The sequence below is a fragment of the Papilio machaon genome, chromosome 12 (genome assembly GCF_912999745.1).
Source record: "Papilio machaon chromosome 12, ilPapMach1.1, whole genome shotgun sequence".
Lineage (NCBI taxonomy): Eukaryota > Metazoa > Arthropoda > Insecta > Lepidoptera > Papilionidae > Papilio > Papilio machaon.
The window spans coordinates 1,018,655-1,041,605 of record NC_059997.1 but is presented as its reverse complement, the minus strand read 5'-3'; the positions used below and the strand labels follow the sequence as shown (position 1 = coordinate 1,041,605).

General features: G+C 34.3%; 2 protein-coding genes across 3 annotated transcripts in view; one reads left to right on the top strand and one right to left on the bottom strand.

Moving 5' to 3' along the window:
* Positions 1 to 22,550, bottom strand: part of LOC106718954 (pre-mRNA-splicing factor ATP-dependent RNA helicase PRP16) — a 60,399-nt gene extending 37,849 nt beyond the window's left edge. Inside the window, exons 1-11 of the mRNA XM_045680315.1 lie at positions 22,193 to 22,550; positions 21,705 to 21,989; positions 20,965 to 21,177; positions 20,120 to 20,214; positions 18,978 to 19,180; positions 18,046 to 18,144; positions 17,288 to 17,417; positions 16,879 to 16,968; positions 16,214 to 16,351; positions 14,847 to 14,999; positions 14,205 to 14,398 (exon numbers count right to left, since the gene is read on the bottom strand). Coding sequence (XP_045536271.1) covers positions 14,205 to 14,398; positions 14,847 to 14,999; positions 16,214 to 16,351; positions 16,879 to 16,968; positions 17,288 to 17,417; positions 18,046 to 18,144; positions 18,978 to 19,180; positions 20,120 to 20,214; positions 20,965 to 21,177; positions 21,705 to 21,989; positions 22,193 to 22,524 — 1,932 coding nt within the window. The 5' untranslated portion in view covers positions 22,525 to 22,550. The remainder of the gene's footprint in view (positions 1 to 14,204; positions 14,399 to 14,846; positions 15,000 to 16,213; positions 16,352 to 16,878; positions 16,969 to 17,287; positions 17,418 to 18,045; positions 18,145 to 18,977; positions 19,181 to 20,119; positions 20,215 to 20,964; positions 21,178 to 21,704; positions 21,990 to 22,192) is intronic.
* On the top strand, positions 7,808 to 12,169 carry LOC106718955. 2 transcript variants are annotated; one of them, XR_001357399.2, is made up of 5 exons: positions 7,809 to 8,343; positions 8,759 to 8,934; positions 9,615 to 9,722; positions 10,257 to 10,352; positions 11,986 to 12,062. XR_001357399.2 is itself a non-coding variant. In XM_014513166.2 (4 exons), the coding sequence occupies exons 1-4, from the start codon at positions 8,007 to 8,009 to the stop codon at positions 12,079 to 12,081; spliced, it is 717 nt and encodes a 238-aa protein (XP_014368652.1). In that variant the 5' UTR covers positions 7,808 to 8,006; the 3' UTR covers positions 12,082 to 12,169. The 2 variants fall into 2 exon arrangements, 1 of the variants encoding a protein (XP_014368652.1); XM_014513166.2 differs by lacking the exon at positions 10,257 to 10,352 and having other exon boundaries at positions 7,808 to 8,343; positions 11,986 to 12,169.
* Positions 22,551 to 22,951: the final 401 nt, after the last annotated feature.

Sequence of the window (22,951 nt, the reverse complement as noted above, 5' to 3'; positions counted from 1 at the left end):
AAGAAGAGGTTACTATCTATTTTTCATACTCCAATTAAGTTTCTTTAAACTGCGCGCGGATATAGTCGCGGGCGACAGCAAGTATCGATAAAAGGCTAAACGTGACCAAATAAAGCAATAAAATTATATTAAAAGCATTAATAAGTTAAACGTTTTATGAAAAGTACTTATCAAACGACACTATTTAACCTTCATTATTGTACGTGCCACCATTTTGATGACGGAATTAATTATTTTAGGTCACCTCAAACAAGCTAATCGCTTTTAAAATGTTTCACACGTATTTCGAAACAAACAACGAAATATGAAGTAACTTAAATCATTATTTCACAAGTAGAATACATTGGGTACAAATATCTAAACGACTTGTTTTGCCGTGATAGAGCAAACGGTATTAAAAAACTAAGCAGAAAACGTTTTAACATCCCAAAATATGACTGATACATACTATGACGCGACAACATTCGTTCAATTTATACCTCTATCACTTCATTGTACTGTGGATGAAAGCCTATGTCTAACAGTGGAGTTACCGGTGAAAAGACAACTGTACAAAAAAGATGAATAAAAGGGACTGAATAACAGTAGTTAGTCTGTCCGCTCCGTTCCCTTTCTTTTGCCTTATTCAATATGTATGTTACAATTGTTCTATTTAAATTATTACAGCACATTTGCGTCATCTTTGATGCCCTGGAATAACCTGATATATCATTAGATCATCTATAGTAATCAATTCCTCTACAGATGCTGTTAGAACAATCTTATCATATATAAAGTCGATTTATGCGATAAGATAATTAAACTGTTCGTTGAGGAGGCACTCCTGTAAGTTTTGAATAGATGCTTGTGGAAATTTAAAGATAAGTACTGTAGAGTTATAAAGAAGTATAAATGAATACGAGAGAGAAAAACTCTAGGATTTTTTTGCTGTTTTCTGCTGAAACTGGAATGGAGCATTTAAAATATTTTAAGCATATCACTTATTACGTTTAAGATAAGACGTGTAAAGAAAACAGCGTCGAGTCATAAGTAATTTTCCTAGAATAAAGTAAACAAATACTTAGCAATGAATAAACAAATTAAGGGCTTGATAAGATGGAATTTAAAGTGAAAGGCGAACACGATAGATAAGAGAAGGCAGTGCAAACAATCTGATAATATTAACGTCGAATTGAAATCGAAAGCAAAATGATATGTCTTGATTCATATATCGTGCAAAGAATCATCATATTGCAATTTTACAATTCCTCATTGGTATATGTTCCTACATTTACTACATTAACGATGGCAGACGTAGGGTTGGATCAAAAGGAAAAATAAAGACTGTATGCAGGTCTTTTAAACCAAGATGAGATTGCGTATCTTGATGAGGTTAGCATTTAACACTTCTCAGTGGCCATTTTATATGGTTATGATCATTGTAACTATTTTTGTTTACAAAAAACAGAAAGAAGTCCGCCAATGTGAAATAGGATCAACATAGACTTGTGTAAGAAGACTTGAATGGTGATGAAAACCAAGGTAAAAACCATAAAGGAACAAAAGATACACAATAAATAACTTGTGGATTAATATCCAAATTGTTAATATTATTTTTTGTAATAATGTTACTAATTTCGATCGAATAACAAATCATCGAACCAAGAAAATATAGAATAAACAGAATACCAAACTAAATTGCAGAGGAAAAAACAAATTCATTTAAGAATGTATTGAGCGCTGGAGCAATTCACAAATCCTTATCTTCAATTACTGTGTCACATTTATCAGGTTTGATTGATGATTGCTGTGGATCTCGTTGTGTCGCCCGGTAACTTTCCTCAGAGTACGCTTAGATGAGATCACAGTAATCTTACTGATAGCTATCAAGGCTTTTCCTTTAGTTATTTGCTTCATTCAAGAGGTAAAATACGAAAGAGCATCAGTGTAAGTATAAAAAGTTTAATCAACTCAATTTGAGAAGTTTGAATTGATGATTGAATCAGAAACGAAGTTTAAACTAGGTTGGATTTGGCACAGGTGTATAAGATCAGAAATCTGATATACTCGTATATCTTAACGTTTAAATCATATTGCCAATATTGAGAAATACGGCTTCAGTACTAATTGATTTGAATATTCATTAAACAGTAGATTTCATCCAAGAATATGAAGATATTCATAACTTGGAAGCTCAGTCTTACAATAAAATTGGAATATAAATTTTAAATGCAATCGTGCATATAAACTAGTCTGCAATTCAGACAATTGTACAAGTATCTTCGTGGGTAGTCCGTGGGTGGGGTATCTGCATTGTATTGCCTGCACTGTCCGGTCTTTGTGGAGCCAGAAAACGTCTACCCTGACCAGATAATGTGGTTGTTTTGTAGAATTCAATTGAATTTAAACTATAAAACACGAGACATTTTATAAATCTTATGATTTAGGTTAAGTACTACATTATTGAATTTAAATAATTTTCAAAGCTTACTTTGAAATGAGAAATGCTTAAAAACTATAATTACTGTGTGGATTTTACAAAATCGTACGTGTCGAAAAATAAACAATACTTGTGAGACTGCACATTACGTGCCTAATTGAAGTTATACAAAACACATACATTTGTATGACTATATTATGTCAAACAAGTTGATAATAATTCGTCATATTTAATTTTTCAATCGGATAAACTATGTGACGTGTTTTATTCGTAAACTGATTGAGCTCAATCCCACATCTGTGGGATTTCACTACCAAAAGCCATAGAAAGAAACATATTGCCATTTCTGTCATCCTCTTTGAAAGAGACATAGATAAGAATATGTTGTACATATGTTTTATTTGTATAAAGTAATGGTATGATCAAGATACATAGAAAATACGATACATTTGTCATAGGAAATGAGTTGTCAGTTATAAATTAATTCGAATAATTTATTTGAAGGTAAATATGTCGTAACCTATCGGGATAACTATCTGATTTAAGTTTTGAATTCCATTGATAAGAAATCAAAAAAACTAATAGTTCAAGCTGACTAGGAATAGAACCCGGGTACTCATTGTTAAACGGCTGTTTACTTTCTGAACTATAGACCATACGATTGACGCAGTAAAGACGGATTTTGTGTGTCAAAGATTGATTTTCTTTTAATACTGTTGCCCTACTTATCAAATAATAATCTATTAATAAAGTTCTAGACATTTCTATAATGTGGTTAACATACTTTTTTATTAATTAATCGCTCAAATAGTTTATTGCTTAAACTGATTAATCCGGCGCTCGACCCTCGAAATAAATTCTCTTGCATATATTCATAATGTTGGGAGAAGTAAGTGCATATAAAAACGAAAGTAGGTATATTTTTTATCGACAAAACTATGATTTGAAAATAGCAATTTAACATTCCTTTCTATTAATCTTTACTTAAACGTAAGTAAATCCACAGATTTTCAAGGATTCTTAGACGATTTATGTAGTCACAAACTACACATACAGGCGGGCACTAGCATGCATGTATAAAGACTAGCTGTCGCCCGCGACTCCGTCCGCGCGCAGTTAAAAAAAAATGAAAAATAGATGTTGGCCGATTCTCAGACCTACTGAATATACTCACAAAATTTCATGAGAATTGGTCAAGCCGTTTCGGAGGAGTACGGGAACGAAAACTGTGACACGAGAATTTTATATATAAGTTGTATGGATATAAGGAAGTAGAACTTTTAAGGCTATTAAATTGCCACATATGATAAACGTGATTAACGTTTGAAATTTGTTAGGTAGTATATAAAGAAACGTCATAACATTGGGGTAAACGCACCAGTTTTGTCATATATACTATAATTTAAGTCATACAATTTATTATTTATCGAAATTAAAGTGAATGTATGCTTTTAAGTTAATCTTTATATCTCATGATAAAACTGCAATCGGTTTTTTATGACGCAAATATCAATTTACATGAAAGATACAACAACATGAGATAGCAAAGCTAAGTTTCAACTATCAATAATTGAGTGAATGTCTTGAGAGACTGAGTATATGTCATATTATCATTCTTTTTGGAAAACTATTTTAACCAAATAGCTGTCGCCCGTGATTCTGTTCGCGCGGAATAAAAAAGAACTTAATAGCCTATGTGTTCTTCCAGACTATGTTCTCTATCTGTCTCAAATTTCACCAAGATCCGTTCTGGAGATACCTTCAAACATCCATCTAAACTTTTACATTTATAATATTAGTAAGAGGTAAAATGGGATAGGAAATGTGACATTGAGGTAAATTATATATTACAGTATCTTCTTGAAGTATTAGATTTGTACATATTCTTGATATCTATCTAATATATAAAATTCTCGTTTCACAGTTTTCGTTCCCGTACTCCTCCGAAACGGCTTGACCGATTCTCATGAAATTTTGTGAGCATTTTCAGTAGGTCTGAGAATCGGCCAACATCTATTTTTCATTTTAACTGCGCGCGGACGGAGTCGGAGAGTTTTTATAAGTTGTATGGAAACCAATTACTTAATTTACAATTCTGTCAATATTGTAAACATCATTAACAAATTGTGTAAATACCATTCACCATAATCACCTTTTCTGGTAAATTCTACTATAAAGAAAAAAAATGTACACGAGGTATTAATGCACAATTTTTAAAATTTCAGAATTTATATTTTAACAAAATGTTCATGTACAGTCGACATCACAAGTTTTAAGTAATTTATTTACAAAATACTAAAATCGATATTTTAATAAATAAATACACAACCATGTAGTTATAACTGATCGATTTTGTGACCAAGAACTCACAGATAAAATGTTATATTTTTAAAATTAAATATGTACATACTTTAAGCGCAAATGCGAAAAGGCAAAATCCATTACAGTAATCCACCTAAACGTTAACATATCTAGATCAGTAAACTACCAGACGGTATTTAATCGTAAGAAATAACGGCCAGCAAAGGAAAGTGGGTAAGTATACAGCAAGAGCACTTTAAATATACCATGACATATCAAAAACAGTAATAGAAAAGAAAGTGAGGCGTGAAATTAGAATAATATGTTGCAGCAATGAAATACTATGCCAATAGTGATACGAGAGAACATGTCACCAACAAATCATATTCGATTAACATATGTACATTTATCCGACGTTCTTAAGATGATTGACATTGTGATGCAACCTGCACATATCTGCGAAGAAATTGAAAGATACGTGTGAAGTCAACCAACCCGCAATTGTTGAGTATAGCCTACTCACCACGATCTTAAGGTATGCTCCTAGCCCCTCAGTGGAGATGTACAGTGCGCTGATGATGAAGATGATGAACATGTAGAACAATACACAAAGTAACGTGCTATATCTCTCGACAATTTCTATTTGCTATATTAACTAAACTTAGCTGTTTAGACCACATCATCACCTCATCGTAGTCAAGCGCTAACTTTTTCAATATAAAAAAAACGTGTTGTTAATACTCTAAGTACATCAAATTTAAACATTTAGATGAAAAACGAAGATAAATGAATTTCCTAGATTTCATTTTCTGTGTAGTATAAGATATAATTGAATGTGAAGCAAAGTATGAAATTGAAAAGAAATGCAGCTGCTGTAAAATTGAAGACAATTTACATTAAGGTTGAAAAAAGTGTTTAAAATGGAAATTGCTGTGCCATTGTGTTATATATTAATGAACAATTTTTACATATAAAAAACAGCATGATAAGACATTATTATTTATCTTTAAGCATTTAAGTATCTATCGATTATCACCATTCTAGACATTAATCCGGGATTTAAAGTAAATCGATTTAATTTTATCAACATAATTGCATTCCAAGTGAAATTTCATTCTTCGATGGACGAAATAAAAAGGAACATATCAATAAACACCGGAGAATTTCAGAAGCATTACAGAAAGTTAACCAGATTTTACATTGTAAAAACGAAATGTAAACTTAGTGATTACAGATTCGCGGCAGTGGCATGAAAAAGCGAGCTCGGTCGAACTATCCGTTTGTCTAAGAGCATTTTTCTACTTGTATCTTGTTTACTGTTATATATTTTAAATCTGTACTTGAACTTACTTCTAGTGCTTGTGACTAGAAAGTGCATTAGTTTTTAATAATCCTGTTAATTATAATCGAAGATAAGAAAACAATCGAAGGACATAAAATAACTAGGAAACATCACACGTTTATCGTATTGATAACAATATACGGTGAATAAAAAAATAAGCACGTGTCCTTAATAACCTGATTAAAATAAATTATAAATCATTTTTTTTATTAAGACAATAATTGTTGATACACAATACAAATACCGTAGTATAGATTTGTTCTCATGTTTTAAAAAGGATATGTGAAAAACATAATAATGTTTAGAATGGTAAGACAGAAAACATTTAAATATAAACCGTTTCGATAACGGAGTGCATTGTACAATTAAAAATAACCGTTATTATAAAAAAATACCGTTTCGTTTCACTTGTGTCCGCGACTGTACGTCGAGTAACACATCATCGGTTGTGAGTAAAGACAAAAGCATGTCTACTGAAGGCCGCAGAAATGTTTTGAGGTCAAACAACATAACTTCCGACGTAACGCTATTCGGAAATAAATGCCAGCAATATATACAAAATGCATATATTAGGAGCTATGAATGAGTTTGTATTAACTTTAATATAGAGAAGTTCTAAATATATAGTTTAATATAGGAAGTAATAAATTTTAAAGCAAACTTTTTCTTTAACTAGTACTTTCGGCCTTAAAATGCTTGAAATCCTAATACGTAAGCCACAAATACAAATTCGAAAGGTTAAAATTTTTGTTACAGGAAAGCATTATTTTTGAGAGCTTAACATTGATTTTTTGATTTTAGTTAACGCAACATATTATATTGCGTGATGAAAGTTTATGAAAAAATAAATCCAAATAAACAATATAGAAAACGCAAGTACACCGTGACCTTATCTTGTCCTTTACTTTTATTGATCTAAAACGATTTCAAATAATAGGTACTATAACTATGTAGTCCGGAGCTGATCCGAAATTTTTACACATCTCTCCTTGTCAAAGAGAATAATATCTTGTTTAAAACAAGACGCCAAATTGTAAATGTGAGGCACGCAGGGGGAGAGAAGGCGCAGCATGGCAGTTGTAACGTTGTTTACAACAAAATTACACCGGTAAATGCACTGAGAATTCTAGAAAGGTTAAATTTTAATACAAAAAAATGTATAATCCAAGTTGCAATTAACATTCGTGAAGTTGGGTTTTTAGTACAATATTAAAAAAATATATATAAAGTACGACCGGTTGGCGCCAGCGATGCGCGGGGGAGGCGTACGGCACGCAGGGGAGGGGGGGTGGAGTTTGAGGAGGTGTGGCGAGAGAGGTCAGATTCAGTGCATTTCATAGTGCCGGGACCAAAGTCGTCTTTTTTTTATCGATACAAATCCATGTGCTACAGCTACAGTGCTAGAACTTATAATACGAATACAAAAAATACCATCTCCAATACTTCATTTTCTGTTTCTTTCCTTATGGTCCTAGTTCGTATAGTTAGTATCTACTATCACTTTTCATAACTCGTTCCAGGAAATAAAGTTTTCTTTTTCTATACGGTAAAAGTTGTTTCAAAAGGTTATAAAGGTCGGTTGGAAATGAAAACTACATCAACAGTAGCCACTTAATTAGTCGTTTTTTTAAATTGTCAATATCGACATGATCTCGCTCGTCACTAGTTGGGTGCGACGTGAGCGGCGACGCGTCCCGCCCGCTCTTTCCCCCCCCCGTGCTCGTATAAAACCGTCGAGCGCCACGCGCGCGGCGTTTAATGTACCAGTGTTGAAGTATAGTTGGACGTGTCCGCAACTCAGAAGCCACGCGTAGTCAATTGTGAAAGTGTTCTAACGCGATTTCTACATAGTGAGAGTCTACAAACGTATTACTATAACCCTTAAAAACCTCAACTTAGTGCACGCGGTGGGATCGTTTTGAGAATTTAAGAGAGCAGGGTTCAATGGAAGCGAGGTTCGTGACTTGCCGGAGCTTCCAGCAGATAAAGCCGCCAGAGAAGAGCCTCGCGCCGCAGCCGACGGTGAAGGGGCTCTTGTCTCGCTTCGGCAGCCAGGCCCAGGCACTATTCGCGCCGAAGAAGCCGCGCTTCGGCTCGTCGGTGGCCATACACAAGCTCCGGGAGACCAAGTGGTTTAAGCACGATGAACAGAATATCCTGTGCGCTGTGCTCGAGACGGGGTTCGTGCTGGAGGTGCGAGCGGAAGACCCGTTGCCGCCGGATTCCGCGCTCTCGCCGGACTACCACATGTATGCCATCGCAATGTGGAAGAAGGGTAAAGGTACGTGGCGGTAAAACTACATTCCTATACAGGTAGCCTTGAGTCATCGTAATTTATCGCTTATGTGCGATAACGTACGTTGACGCGGGGGCGTACTGCAACACCGAATAACTAAATAACTTCGCCTCGAGCTCGAGTCACACGCTGTTGCGGTCATTTGCGATGTGAATAACATTTTGCTATTCATATGGTGTACGCGACGGCGTGTTCGTTCGCGCCTTTTAATGAGTTAAGAGCAATAAATAGCTAACCGATTACAAACAGCCGTGACCCGGCCTAGGGAAATTTCTCTGAATATATCATAACATTTAACCTTAGATAATATTAAATAACTTAAGCACAAAGCTAAGCAAATCATTTTTAACAGAAAGCGATCATCTCTGAATAAAATCATGTTTTTCTTTTTATTTAACAGAAAAAACAAAGAACCCGGAACAGATAGAGGTGTACACTGTACAACAGAAAGGTGTGCGCAAACGTGTGATCAAGACCACCCTGAGTGCCTTCTGGAAGAAAGACTCCGTCATACGAATCAATAACGTTGACGACAAACAGGAGACCCCCAACAGCGAAAAAGACATAAGGGCAAAGGTAATTTTATAGAAAATTAACGAAAAGTTTCCAATTCTCATCGGTTTATTCCCAATTTTTTCAATCGACGTAATTGCGGGTACAATAAAATAAAACTTAAATTTTGTATTACAAAATCGAAATACATTGCGTATTGGAATTCTTTGGAAATTGCCAGAAACAAGTGTTTCCTTTCAACATACAAAGCGGGATATGTCAATAACTAGTTAACGTAACGGATTTAAGATTGCAAATACCCCAATAGTGCAAACTACATTGTTTGATAAACATTTCTTTCTTGTTCCGAGCACATTCTAGTCCTTTGAATTGTTTAGTGTAAGCGATTGGTTTAGCGGACGACCTCGATTATTATGCAAATGCACATTGCTTCACATAGGTATTGTCTGGACGTTTGTCTGATTTATTTATTAGATACTGCCTTTGAATCTTTGCAATTCCAATATTTTAATATCTTTGCGTACATTAACATAAATTCTTGCAAATCCTCGAATAGACATTCTTATCGTGTTTGCTTGCCTTTCGTAACCGCGTTCAATAGGTCTTTCGTCTTTTGAAACTAGCCTTCCCTCTGTAGGTCAACGATCGAATTGGAAACCTCTCATTTCAGATAGCCTCATGGGGCTTTCGTTTTTTGGAAAGTGACAGTGGAACGGCTTCTAAGGAGCTTCTCCTGATTGCAGCTTGACATGGCCACTAAATCCAGATTCGAGAGGAACTGGCACAACACGCTACATTTTGTCCATTGGTGCCGCTATGGGGAGACGCCGCAAGAAGCTCGCATGAGACAGGTAATACCAACATACAAATACATTTCTAGAACTTTCAATTGTTAATTTGTTTCCAAGTTAACTTTGCACGATTATTTTCATGTTTTCTGTTCTAGAATTTACGTTTGCATTGTTCAAAGTATTGCATGTCGTTCTGATCGTTATTTAAACTGTCTTTACAAGAGCATTACTTAATTTATTTTTATTACATTGATGTCTTATATTTTTTATTTAATAAAAATTTAATATGAGTTTTGGCCGTGTAGTTACAATTTAAAAAGCAATGAATTTGTAATGACAGTGTTACGTAAACATTCCATTTTTAAATTCATAATTTTCGACAGTTGCTTATTTTTCAAGCTTTTTGTTATCGTTTCCGCTATTGTATGAAGTTAAATGTATGAAAGTGGGGCTTATTCATTACAAACTGAGAACTTTGGGGAACGTCGAGACATACTGGCATCGTGGAAGTCATGCCAAATATTGCATGGGTCGACGGTTGGACTCAAGAGTGGAAAAAATCAGAGATCGCACAACGTAGAAATTTTGTTACAGATCAGCTTAACGACGTCGAAAACACCTATGATCATCATCTTTTGATGGTCGTAGCGGCGCTATGGACCCAATCTGCCGGCTACCTTTACAATACCGGTGAGGTTTTTCTTTTAAAACGAGTACCCCAAGTTCAGAGGTTCAATGTTGTCCTAGTGTGTTATCTTTTGTGTGTCTATTGCCAACTAGTCTATACTCATTACGTACAAAACGTGACTTAGGCTTATTTTATATTGGAATTTTATTCTTAACTGATACGAGAATTAATGTTTTAAAGCTTCTGTTGTATGCAATTGTGATAGAAATGTGTGACGGCAAACATTTGACGTAAAGATTATGCAAATATTTTATTTATATAACCTTGCGTACAGTAATGTATTAAGAGTAGTAGAGTCTATTTACTTTACTATTTATCCTAAGAACTATGAATTGTAGGAAGACCCAATTAATATTTTTTTTTGTAATAAATTAAACTGTAAACTGCCAGTAAGTAATTTTATCAAAACCTTCATTATGTTTGTACAGTTTGATGTTAAGACGTTAATAAAAGATAATTAAAAAAAAATTTGCAAATATCGTGAGAAAAATTCGGCAAATATTATTAATTCGAAATTGTTACCCTTATTCTACAAAAGCACAGAGTGTTTAAATATTTTTTACAGTTCTCTTGCAATTTCATTACATTAATAGCTTTCTTATCTCGTAACTGATTAAAGTTTAATGAAATCGTTGATTAAACTAATTTTGATGCTTAATTTGACCAACATTATACATACTTTTTTATTTCATAAGAATTAGGTTTCAAATTTACATGGACGGTCATTATTATATTAAAAAAAATCATAATTATATTATGTACTTTTACTTCATAATTGCTATAAAATAATACGATAACAAGTTCGAATAACATTAACATTCAAACATTATGAACTTTGTACATTATTATGTTTATTATAAACATTAACATCTTATCATTTCTAAGAAGCATATCCGTCTATAAATAAAGTCTTCAATTTGACCCCCATTGCAAGGTCAAAGATAAATTGGGTTAATTAATACCAGTCCCGGAGTGACAGCATAGCACTCTTAAAAATATCTTATTAAAATGAACATTATTAATAATAAAAATTGATAATGGGATTCATTAATAAAACTATAATGTCAATCCTCTCTGATATTTTATCTGTCAGTTGGGTATTTCCAGCTCAGAGACAATTTTTAATATAATGTTTTTACAGCAAGTCCATTACTTTTTAATTAATACTCATTTTATAGTTTATTGCATAATATTGTTAATAATCTATAGGTTTAGATTTACTTGTTGTTTTATCCGAATACAATAGCCTCTATTGTAAAAAAATATGATGCAATATTAAATTTAATAAAACAAAAAAACGATAAAAAACTCACGGCCAAAGCAAAAATCTTTATATTTGTATTTTAATTTTGTATGCTTTGTATTTGAACACAAGAAGTAAATTTCATGCTTTTGAAATTAAGCCTAAAAAAAAAACGGTTTATAATAATTAAAATCGTTTAAAACATCTTCTTACCTTAACCCTTGTAAGTTAAGTTGTTAAGTGTCAAACACAAACTCAAATACATTTATGTCGTTTCTTGCCATTTTAATTTCGAAGTAAAAAATGTTTAGCCGGACTTACAATTTTTTTGTTAATTCTGATTTTTAGCCTTCAACCTGCAAAATCTTTACAATAAATCCTCTTTGTTACAGATAAGCGAGTCGCTGAAATGGGGCAATATTGGCATGAACATGGGCGTAATGCTCGTAAGTCAAAGCAACGCCAGGGCCAAGGCAAAGTCTGTCTGAGTGTTGCCACCCAGCGGCAGCGCCGCTGGCTCGTGCTACGCCTGCTTCTGGTCACCCCGGAACATTGACAATGTTTAAATTGTTTTTATTTTTCACCGGGCATCACCGGACATCACCGGGCGTGATTGAATCGATTTTACGATATCGATTTTTTACCGATAGGACCGAGTTTATATCGAGTAACGTATTTTATTATCTGTATCAGCTTTTAAAGTTTGTTCAATGTTTTGTCATTTTAATATAACTTGAAATTTTAACTGGTTGCTCTTCAATTTTGATTAAAATCGATTTTTATTTCTTCGAATACAATTGCAACTTGGTCCTTTCATAACTTGATATTCTAGATCTTAATACTGATATTGATTTTTTTCTAGATTTCTGTTAAATCATAACTAAACTGCCGTAATATTTGATTTTTGTATTTGAAAATGTTCCACTTGTATTTTGAAAAGCATTTCGAATCTGTTTTTAATAATTCAGTTTATTTAGGTTCTTTGCTCAATCACAGATAAAAAAGTTTTCAACTAGAAATTATCGAAAATATATTTGAATTGTATTTAAATTATTTAAATTTTAAATAGAGAGAGAGAGCTTTAATTTTGATTACGACCAAAATTTTATAATTACATTCCTGACATTTAAATGAGGCGACTAATGATTCTGTGACTGTTATTTCTATTAAAAAATACGGATAAATGTTTATCTTATAGCTTAGTTGATAACATGTAAAGTCTATTAAAATAAAAAAATCTATTTATCATTATTTCTGATTAATAAGACTGTTCTTGATTTTGTACGGAAGTGATTTGAGATACGACTATGAGAAAACTCGTATATTCCAGAACTTTCTACTGGGAGAATTTTACATCAGTTTTTCATAGTTGTTCGTGTGTCGAGTATTGCTAAGTATTGATAATTTATAAAAATGTTGAAAACGAGATGTTTCTGATTATTGTGAGAGTATTGTACGTATAAGATTTCAATGTTCTATTTATATGGAAGCATTTTTGTATTAAATAAACTGATTACGTAATCGATAAATAATAATTTTATTTAGACATCCATCTTAATAATATTATAAACTAGCTTATACCCGCGACTCCGTCCGCGCGGAATAAAAAATATACAGAAAAAAGTTCCTATGTCCGTCTCCTAGTTCTAAGTTACCTCCCCATCAATTTTCAGCTAAATCAGTTCGACCAATCTTGAGTTATAAATAGTGTAACTAACATAAAGTATCTACACAACGACTGAACGGATCTTGATGAAATTTGACACATAGTTTGGAGGAACAAATGGGCTACTAATACTAATTAATTTTAATTCCACAACTAGTAATATTATACGAAAATAAAAGTTTTATGTTGCAAAGATAATGACAAAAAGGAATTATTTAAAAGGATAGAAAGGCACTTAAATTAAGTTAAATCTATTTCAAATTTTAACTGAGATCAAATCTACAAGTCACGCTGCGTCAAAATGACGTGTGTTAAAGCAACGCAAAAGAAATGCACTCACGTTCGTACTGCAGGAGAAAGATGGAGGGAGGTCTTATCTTTCTACAGTTATATTTTTGTAGTCATAATTTTTGTGCATGAAATGTGCATGTAATTTAATAACATCAATATCGTGCCTCTAGATAAGGGTAATTCCCTACCACTATCTATATTATACACTGATCTCTATAACTGTATAAGCGATTGCTTGGAAATAACAGTGTTTTGTTCCGATTTAAACACACTTGTTGATATGTGACAGTTAATTCTATATATATTATTAGTTCAAATCCACACCACCGCTGCAAACCGCCACCATCAGCGCCACAATGGCGGAAATGAAATAGGCACAAAAACTACGTCTTATAGCCAGTCCATTAACAGTCTGTGATGTTTTATGACATGTAGTTGCCAATATTTATTAACTATGTTTAGACTTCAGTCATTTATCGACATTTTTAACACATTTTTTAACTTTCTAACTGAAATAATTAAAATAAAACCCTTTAGTAGTTATAGATTTTTATCATAAACTAGTTAAATCTCGTTACTCCTCTCCTCGTAAAGTAAGAGTATCCTATTTCCACTAGTAGCTTAGTGGAAAAATGTGTTTAAACTAGCACTTACCTCTCGAAGCAGTCCAAACAGCATATCAGTAGACAAAGACCGTTCGTGAGCCTCGTCCATGATGATGGCGCAGTAGTTATCCAGATCAGGTTCTCTCAGACCTTCACGCAGCAAGATGCCGTCAGTCATGTACTTGATGACTGTCTTCGGAGACGTGCAATCCTCGAACCTAATCGCGTAACCCACCTCCTCACCTGATCACAAGATAAGTATAGATTGTTCAGCATATTTCAACTAGAACATTTAATTCTGTACCTAAAACTGGAAGTTAGATCGTTTACTATTAACCTGAAAGATAATTTGTAAAAATAAAATTATTATAAATAAGCTTGGTCCTTCAAGTCGGATGGAAATCTAAAAATAACATTTGAAAGATCCGATTGGTAATTCGAGTCGGATATTTGTATAATATATTTAAAACTAGCTTTTACCCGCGACTCCGTCCGCGCGGAATAAAAATAAAAGCACACAAGATAAAAAAGTTCCTATGTCCGTCTCCTAGTTCTAAGCTACCTCCCCATCAATTTTCAGCTAAATCAGTTCTACCGATCTTGAGTTATAAATAGTGTAACTAACACGACTTTCTTTTATATATATATAGATACCTTATCGGTTAATATATTTGAAATGAGTTATACATACCCAGTTTGCAGCCCATTTCATCTGCGACGCGCTTGGCCACTGACATGGCGGCGACGCGGCGCGGCTGAGTGCAGCCCACTGTACCCCGCTCACTGTACCCTTCCTCGTGCAGGTACTGCGTCAGCTGAGTCGTCTTGCCGCTGCCCGTCTCCCCTGCCCGCACATACACATACATACACACATCTTCAATATAATCTCACTCATAGATCTTAAATGATCGCTTAGAGTGGGAACGTCTTAATCTGACATTACGGTTATAAGGTTGTGAGAGGAGGATCAGACTGCGCCAGCAGCTGGTACCTAATATTATAAGAGAGGCCCTAATCGAAGTTTTAACACGAGAAATAAACTTAAAAGACTACTTCATTACTGTAATTATCAAAATAAATGCTAAAAGAATATTAAAACCATAGTCATTTATGACTATTGCAGTACTATTACATTTATAGTCAGTGTATGTCACTCACCGACAATAACAGGTATAGTCAGTGTATGTCACTCACCGACAATAACAGGTATAGTCAGTGTATGTCACTCACCGACAATAACAGGTATAGTCAGTGTATGTCACTCACCGACAATATTATGTATAGTCAGTGTATGTCACTCACCGACAATATTATGTATAGTCAGTGTATGTCACTCACCGACAATATTATGTATAGTCAGTGTATGTCACTCACCGACAATATTATGTATAGTCAGTGTATGTCACTCACCGACAATTACAAGTATAGTTAGTGTATGTCACTCACCGACAATATTATGTATAGTCAGTGTATGTCACTCACCGACAATATTATGTATAGTCAGTGTATGTCACTCGCCGACAATAACATGTATAGTCAGTGTATGTCACTCACCGACAATATTATGTATAGTCAGTGTATGTCACTCACCGACAATTACAAGTATAGTTAGTGTATGTCACTCACCGACAATATTATGTATAGTCAGTGTATGTCACTCACCGACAATGACAAGTATAGTCAGTGTATGTCACTCGCCGACAATAACAAGAATAGTCAATGTATGTCACTCACCGACAATAACAAGTATAGTCAGTGTATGTCACTCACCGACAATAACAAGAATAGTCAATGTATGTCACTCACCGACAATAACAAGAATAGTCAATGTATGTCACTCACCGACAATAACAAGAATAGTCAATGTATGTCACTCACCGACAATAACAAGAATAGTCAATGTATGTCACTCACCGACAATAACAAGTATAGTCAGTGTATGTCACTCACCGACAATAACAAGAATAGTCAATGTATGTCACTCACCGACAATAACAAGTATAGTCAGTGTATGTCACTCACCGACAATAACAAGTATAGTCAGTGTATGTCACTCACCGACAATAATGACGACACTGTTCTCCCTGATGACCTGCATGAGCTCCTCGCGCGAGGCGAACACGGGCAGGTAGCGCCGCTGCTCGCTGATTGTCTTCTTCTTCACGAAGTCTGACTTCGATTCCGGCTCTTGTCCTTCTGAAAAATAATATTACTTATTTCATATAGAATTGCTACTTGAGTCTGTGAACATATCAAAATAATTACAATCAAAATAAAGCTGTTAAAAACAGACATATTTGTATCATTAATTTAAATGTTGAAAAGTTTCAAAATAAATCCATAGACAATAAATGACATTGTCGGTCAGTGACATGTGTGATTAAAATTTCTTATAAAAACTGAAAGCTCTGACTATATGGCGCCAGTGTCAATAGTGAGCTGTCATCTGTCATCTGTCAAAGTTTTTGTACGTCATTCTAGCGATTTAAGAAAAATGATTTGTTCTTAAAAAAGAACTATTTTTTAATTTTTTAAGTGATATTTGTACGGAAGTGTGTGGTATGACTACAGATTTTTACTTGACATGTGAAGTAAAGTATTTTTTTTGTATATCTGTGGTACATTTAATGTCAGTCTAGATCATGGTGACATCTACAGTGAGCAAGGCAGTATATCTTCCCATTCAACTATACTCTGTGTTATGTTTTATATATATATGTTACCTTTATCCATATGTTCAGCATACTTGTACGCCTGTCTGGTCGGACCATCGTCTATCTCTTCCTTCTCCTTTTGTATACCCATTATATTACCTGTTAGAAAATAAAGAATTTAAAAATTAAACGATTTTCAGTCATTTATCGAAAAAAAAAATGTGTTCTCAATTTTACTAATATTATAAATGTTAATGTTTGGATGGATGGATGGATGGATGCATGGATGGATGCATACATGCATGGATGGATGGATGGATGGATGCATGTATGCATGAATGTATGGATGAATGGTTGGATGCATGCATACATGGATGGATGGATGGATAGATGGATGGAAGGAAGGAAAGAAGGGAGGAAGGAAGGAAGGAAGTGAGGAAGTAGATTAGATTTCTATTATTTGTGTAACAAATCTCACCAATTTTAGTGCCTTCTAATTTCCAGTGTTTCTTCTGCGCTCTCTTCCTCTCCTTCTGTTCTCTGAATGCTTTGACCAGAGCTGATCCTTTACGTGCATTGATCGCCATGTCTGACGTCGGATCTTTCACCTTAAAGTTACATAAAAGATTTTATTTGTAAGGCTCATTTTTGTAGACATCCTAGCTTATTATCTAATCCTAGGTCTAGTCTTAGGGAGGGGCCAGCTACCATTGATATCATCATCAGCTCACTATACGTTCCCACTGAGGCGCTCGGATCCTACTCCAAGTTAGGGGTGACTAGGCCATAGTCATCCACACTGGCCAAGTGCGGGTTAACTTCACACATATGTATGAATTTCTTCTCAGATATGTGCAGCATCACGATGTTTTCCTTCATCTTAACAACGTCGGATAAATGTACATATGTAAATCGAAAGTTTTAAAATACATTGGTACATTGCGGGATTCGAACCCAGGACCTACAGATTGCAAATCAAGTGCTTAAACCCTGAGAGCTAAAGCTTTGGAGGAGAGAGGTGAATGCGACGCATATGTCTTGTTTATATATACCTTATTTCAAACCAAAACCTAAATATATTTACCAGAGACAAACTGCACATTACACTAAGGCCCTTTATACACATGTTCATACTCAATATAAAGTCATAGACATTCGTACACAAATAAATCAATCGGTCGCAAACATTATGTCAAGGTAAAAAGTTTCTGTAAGTAAACATAGAGTAAATCTCACCGGTATAACAGGCTCCGGTTGTTTGGTGAACACAATCCTACCGTCGAGGAATGGTGGTACTATATTGTGTACCAATAGATGTACTCTGTCAACACTTTCCTGCAATTGCATACATACAATGTATTTATACATATATACACACTAGCTGTCGCCCGCGACTCGGTCCGCGCGCATTAAAAAAAAAAAACTAAATTTGAGATTTAAACTATCCTATCTCTCAAGTTGGATCGAACTGCACATGGTGTGCGAATTTTATTATAATCGGTTAAGTGGTTTAGGAGTCCATTGAGGACAAACATTGTGACACGAGATTTATATATATTTAGATTAATAAAGTTGAGGCGTCTGTATGTAATCAAGATCTATTAAGAAAAAAATTATAAAAAAAAAGTGATGTAATGTGATGTGCAATTTATTAAAATGTTGTATGTCTGTCTGCAAGGCCGCGTTTGTTCCAGGTAATCTGCAGAGATCACTGGACCGATCTTCGCAGGACTTTTTCGGGAAGGTAGCTGATGTTCGCGGGCTACTTTTATAGTATCATAGGCTACTTTTTTTAATTCTGCGCTAAAGAAGTCGCGGGTGACAGCTAGTTTGAAATAAATGTTTACTAAGTAAATAATATTAATAAAAAATTACTAAAATCTTTTTCAAACGAACAGTTTGTTATTTATCAATAAGAAATTGTCATAACAAAAGTAAACATAAGTAAACATTTCTAACTTATCTAAAAAATGGAAAAGAATTGATTTATAATAGAGTTTTTCTGATGTAAAATTGACTTGAATTGGTTTAATAAGTTGGTTGGTTGATAGATAGTTGAATTGGTTGATATTTCAATTATTTGTCAGTTGATTATTGATTTGGTTGAAAAATGCATTAAATAGTTGAGTTGGTATGTTAGTTAATACAAAGATTGTGAATTATCTCACCTCATCCATATCACTGTTCAGATTCACAGCATGTACCACACCGCTGGTCAGCATACGGTTACGTTCCCACAGCTCGTTGTCTCTATCAATCTGCTGTCTCGCGGCGGACACTTTGCGATTACGTCGCTTCTCAATCTGTTCTTCTTTACGTGCTATGTATTCTGAACTTGTACCCGCGAATGGATCTGATTCATCAGTTTCTCCTGTACAGAAAGATTTAATATTTTTTTTTTATATTACAAAGTGACAAACGAGCAAGCGGCCACATGAATTCGCCGAAATGGCGAAGCGACCGCTGCCCATAGACATTCGCAATTGCAGATGCGTTGCCTACCCTCAATCAAAGAAGGAGAAGACGCACAAAAAGAAATTTTTTAACCTTCCTATGCGTTCCTATGGATTTGATCCTCCTCCATCAAATCCACCTCTTCTTCCCATCCTTTTCTTATAAAGAAAGGGCGGAAAGGAAAAGGAAGAAGGACTAAAATTACGACATCACACTCATCAGACTGTACTTGGAATTACTTCCACTTGATGTCTGTCTTCTGTGTGGTTGTGGTATTTCACTGAGCAAGGACAATTCGTGCAACTGATGTTGTTTTTGCTGGAGTCTACCACTGTAAGATTCAAGATTCTCCTGTAGGAAGTCTCCTAACCTTAAATATTCAATCTAGAAGTTTATCTTACTAATATTATAAATGCGAATGTTTAGATGGATTTGAAGATATCTCCCAACAACAGATCAACAGACCTTGATGAAATTTGGCACAGATGTAGAACATAGTATGGAAAAACACATAGGCTACTGATTAAGTTTTTTTTTAATTCCGCGCGGACGGAAAACAGGCGACAGTTAGTTAATCTATACAGTTATAAGATTGTTCCAAAACTACTAGTTTGAGTTAAATGGGACCTTCATAGCAAAGTAGCTGATCTGTGTAATAGCCTGAATAGAAAAATATATTGTGGAAAAATATGTGACTAATTCCTTTGCGTATATTAGAAAGTGATATAATAAAGCGAAGCACACACAGACCGTAAATCTGCAATAAAAATCAAAGATAAATGTCAAGTCAAGTAACCCGCACTTGTTTAATCACCCTTAATTTAGGGTAGTTTTGATAAAAAAGAACGAATTTTACCTTCACCCATGTTGTACCATGCTCGGTCCAGTTTCTTTTCCACCTCCTCCCAGTCAGGATCGTCTATATCAACTACACGCCGAGATGACGCCCATCTAGTGTTAAATTTATGAACACATCTTAATCTTACTAATATTAGAAATGCGAATGTTTAGATGGATGGATGTTTTTTACAAGATATCTCCATAACGGCTGCATGGATCTCAATGAAATTTGTCACAGACATAGAACATAGTCTGGAAGAACACATAGGCTACTAATTAAGTTTGTTTAAAGGCGCGCGGACGGAGTTGCGTGCGACAGCTAGTACTTTTATAAAATTAGCTTTCAATTCTATCGTATTTTTTTAATCTCTCATAATTAACTTGCAATTACAAATCTAAGTCTCCGCATAATGACTAGCTTTATAACTAGATGGCGCTGTTATATCTATCCTCGCCTTGATGTTAGTAAGACACAAGGAATTAGTATATTTTTAAATTATTAAGTGGCCAACGAGCAACCAGCCACATGGATTCGTTAAAATAGTAGACCGACCGCTATCCATAGATTACATACATTGTCTACATTTAATTGACAGAGGAGGAGATGCACAGAAAAAGCATGTTTCCCCTTTCTATGTGTCCGTACCTCTGTCAAATAGACTTCTCCTTCTCATCCTTTTCTTATAACTGAATCTTGTGCATCACAGTAATGGATTTGTACAGTATATTATCCACAGCAGATAATAATTACTATTTCACAATATTAAGAAATAAAATTTGTATGGAGAAGGAATGTTGGTTTAAGTATGAGTAACTTTAATCAGTTAACATAGTCACAGCTATAAAACACTATCTACTTACTTATGTGGTGTTGCTCTGGAAGAGTATTCATATAGTTTTCCTTTATTATCTCTCAATGGTCTTCCCCGTTCACTTCTTTGTGACCTATCTCCGGAACTCGAGTCCCGTGTCAGTGGTGTAGGGAAGTCCCAGCTAGACTTCCTTACTGCACCTTTAGGGTCATCATCATCATCATCCCATGCTGTTTTATCCGTTGGTTTGAGGACTTTAAGACTGAAAATATAAGTGAATTTATGTAACTCTTATTGTGTATTAACACTGACTCTGTTGATTTGGTAATCTCAGAATACATACTCTTTTGATAACCTACTTGGTTTTTATGTAGTATGTTTAAATTGTTTTAAATTAGGAATGTTAGTATTATTTTCTTAAGTTTGAAGTATGTTATAATAAATTAATTCCGTTTATATTCTCAAAGAAGTAAGATGTATAGTATTCTAAAATAACTGTTTAACTTTTATATACATATTTAATAATGATCCTGTATCAACTAAATTATATCCAATATGTTTGAGTAGGAATAAATATTTTCCGAATCAATCCTTAAGTGCCTTTTTGGTTTGAGAGTGATCCCATCATCAACATCTACCATTTCAAGAGACTCAACCATTTGCATTGTAGTACATTTGGGACCCAACTGCTTCTAAATAAAGCATTAAAAAATGATTCAAAAATGATGTTTTTTTAAACATAACCTATAAGCATGCATTGTGTTGTAAGTAAACAGAAATTCAGCTAACTTTGGAGTTCTTGGTTCATCTTTGAATCTCGGTTCGTAATAACTTCGTCTTGAGCTACCTCTTTCCGAGTCTCTTCTATCTCTATCCTTTTCTCTCCTGTCAGAGTCTCTATCTCTATTTCTGTCTCTATCTTTCCTATAATCATCATCTCTTCTTCTGTCTCTGTCACGGTCTCTTCGATCATAGCGATTCAGATATGAGCGATCATCATCATCCCGTGACTTCAATTTCTGTTCCTCTTTAGTTGAGTAGTGAACACCCTTTTCTTTAGTTTCTTTTTCTTTTCTGTAAAGTAAATACTGTTTTAGAATAATTTGTACTACAATTTATTTTACTAGTTATTTCATTTTATATTACATGTTATTTTATCAGTTTTTGAGCTCATCACATAACTCTAGTGGCTCTATTTTTATTAATTGCAAGGAGATCTAGTCTAGTTAGCTCCATACTAACAAAAGGTGATAAAAACAAAATATGAAGATATTTACTTTTGTAAACGTTCCAGCATCCGTTCTCGTGCTTGTTCAGATAATCCACCTGTATATGTTGGTGTTTCTTCATTGTGCTTTCTATATTTACGTCCCTTAACTCCTGTAGAGTCGTTTGAGTCTTCACTTTCTTCCGATTCGTTTTCCTCTGTTTGAAACGATATTAATCTGTTTTGTTTCCTTTTGGCCGCTGCTAGTTTATCTAACCCTAACAAGGAAGGTTTGGCAAATTGAAATTCCTGCGGTTTGTCTTTCTTTTTAATGATTAAACCACCTGGTGCATCACCAGAGGAGCCCGCTAAACGATGCACACTTTCATCTCCATCCTCCATTGTTATATTGTTTTAGCAAATAATTCAAGCAATTAATATTATAATATACAGTTAAGGTAAAACTATGCTTTAACTTAAAATAGAAAATCTTGTTATGAATCTATGTTATTTTCACATCGAAAACTACACAAAAACATTGTCTCAAAACAACGTTGATGACATAAACTGTCAACCAAATCTGTCAATGTCCACTGTTATCTGTCACGTGACATTGATCAAAGTTGGCAGTGGCAAAAAAAGTAGTTGGTTAATGATTGCCAGTTTAAGGAAAAGATAATAATAGAGATTGTCTTTTATGGATGATTAGTTTCACAATTCACTGGAGATGCGTTGAGTAAACTCGTTATTGAATCTTTCAATTTTTGATGGTCGTTCTCACAGAACTTGCAATCGATAATTTAGTAATTTTTTTTTTAAATTACAATGT

Bases quoted from the DNA above. Each gene is read 5' to 3' on its own strand.
- LOC106718955 (XM_014513166.2), top strand. From the start codon at position 8,007: ATGGAAGCGAGGTTCGTGACTTGCCGGAGCTTCCAGCAGATAAAGCCG. The intron at 8,344-8,758 runs GTACGTGGCGGT...TTTATTTAACAG, and splicing joins AATGTGGAAGAAGGGTAAAG to AAAAAACAAAGAACCCGGAA. The intron at 8,935-9,614 runs GTAATTTTATAG...TCCTGATTGCAG, and splicing joins AAAAAGACATAAGGGCAAAG to CTTGACATGGCCACTAAATC.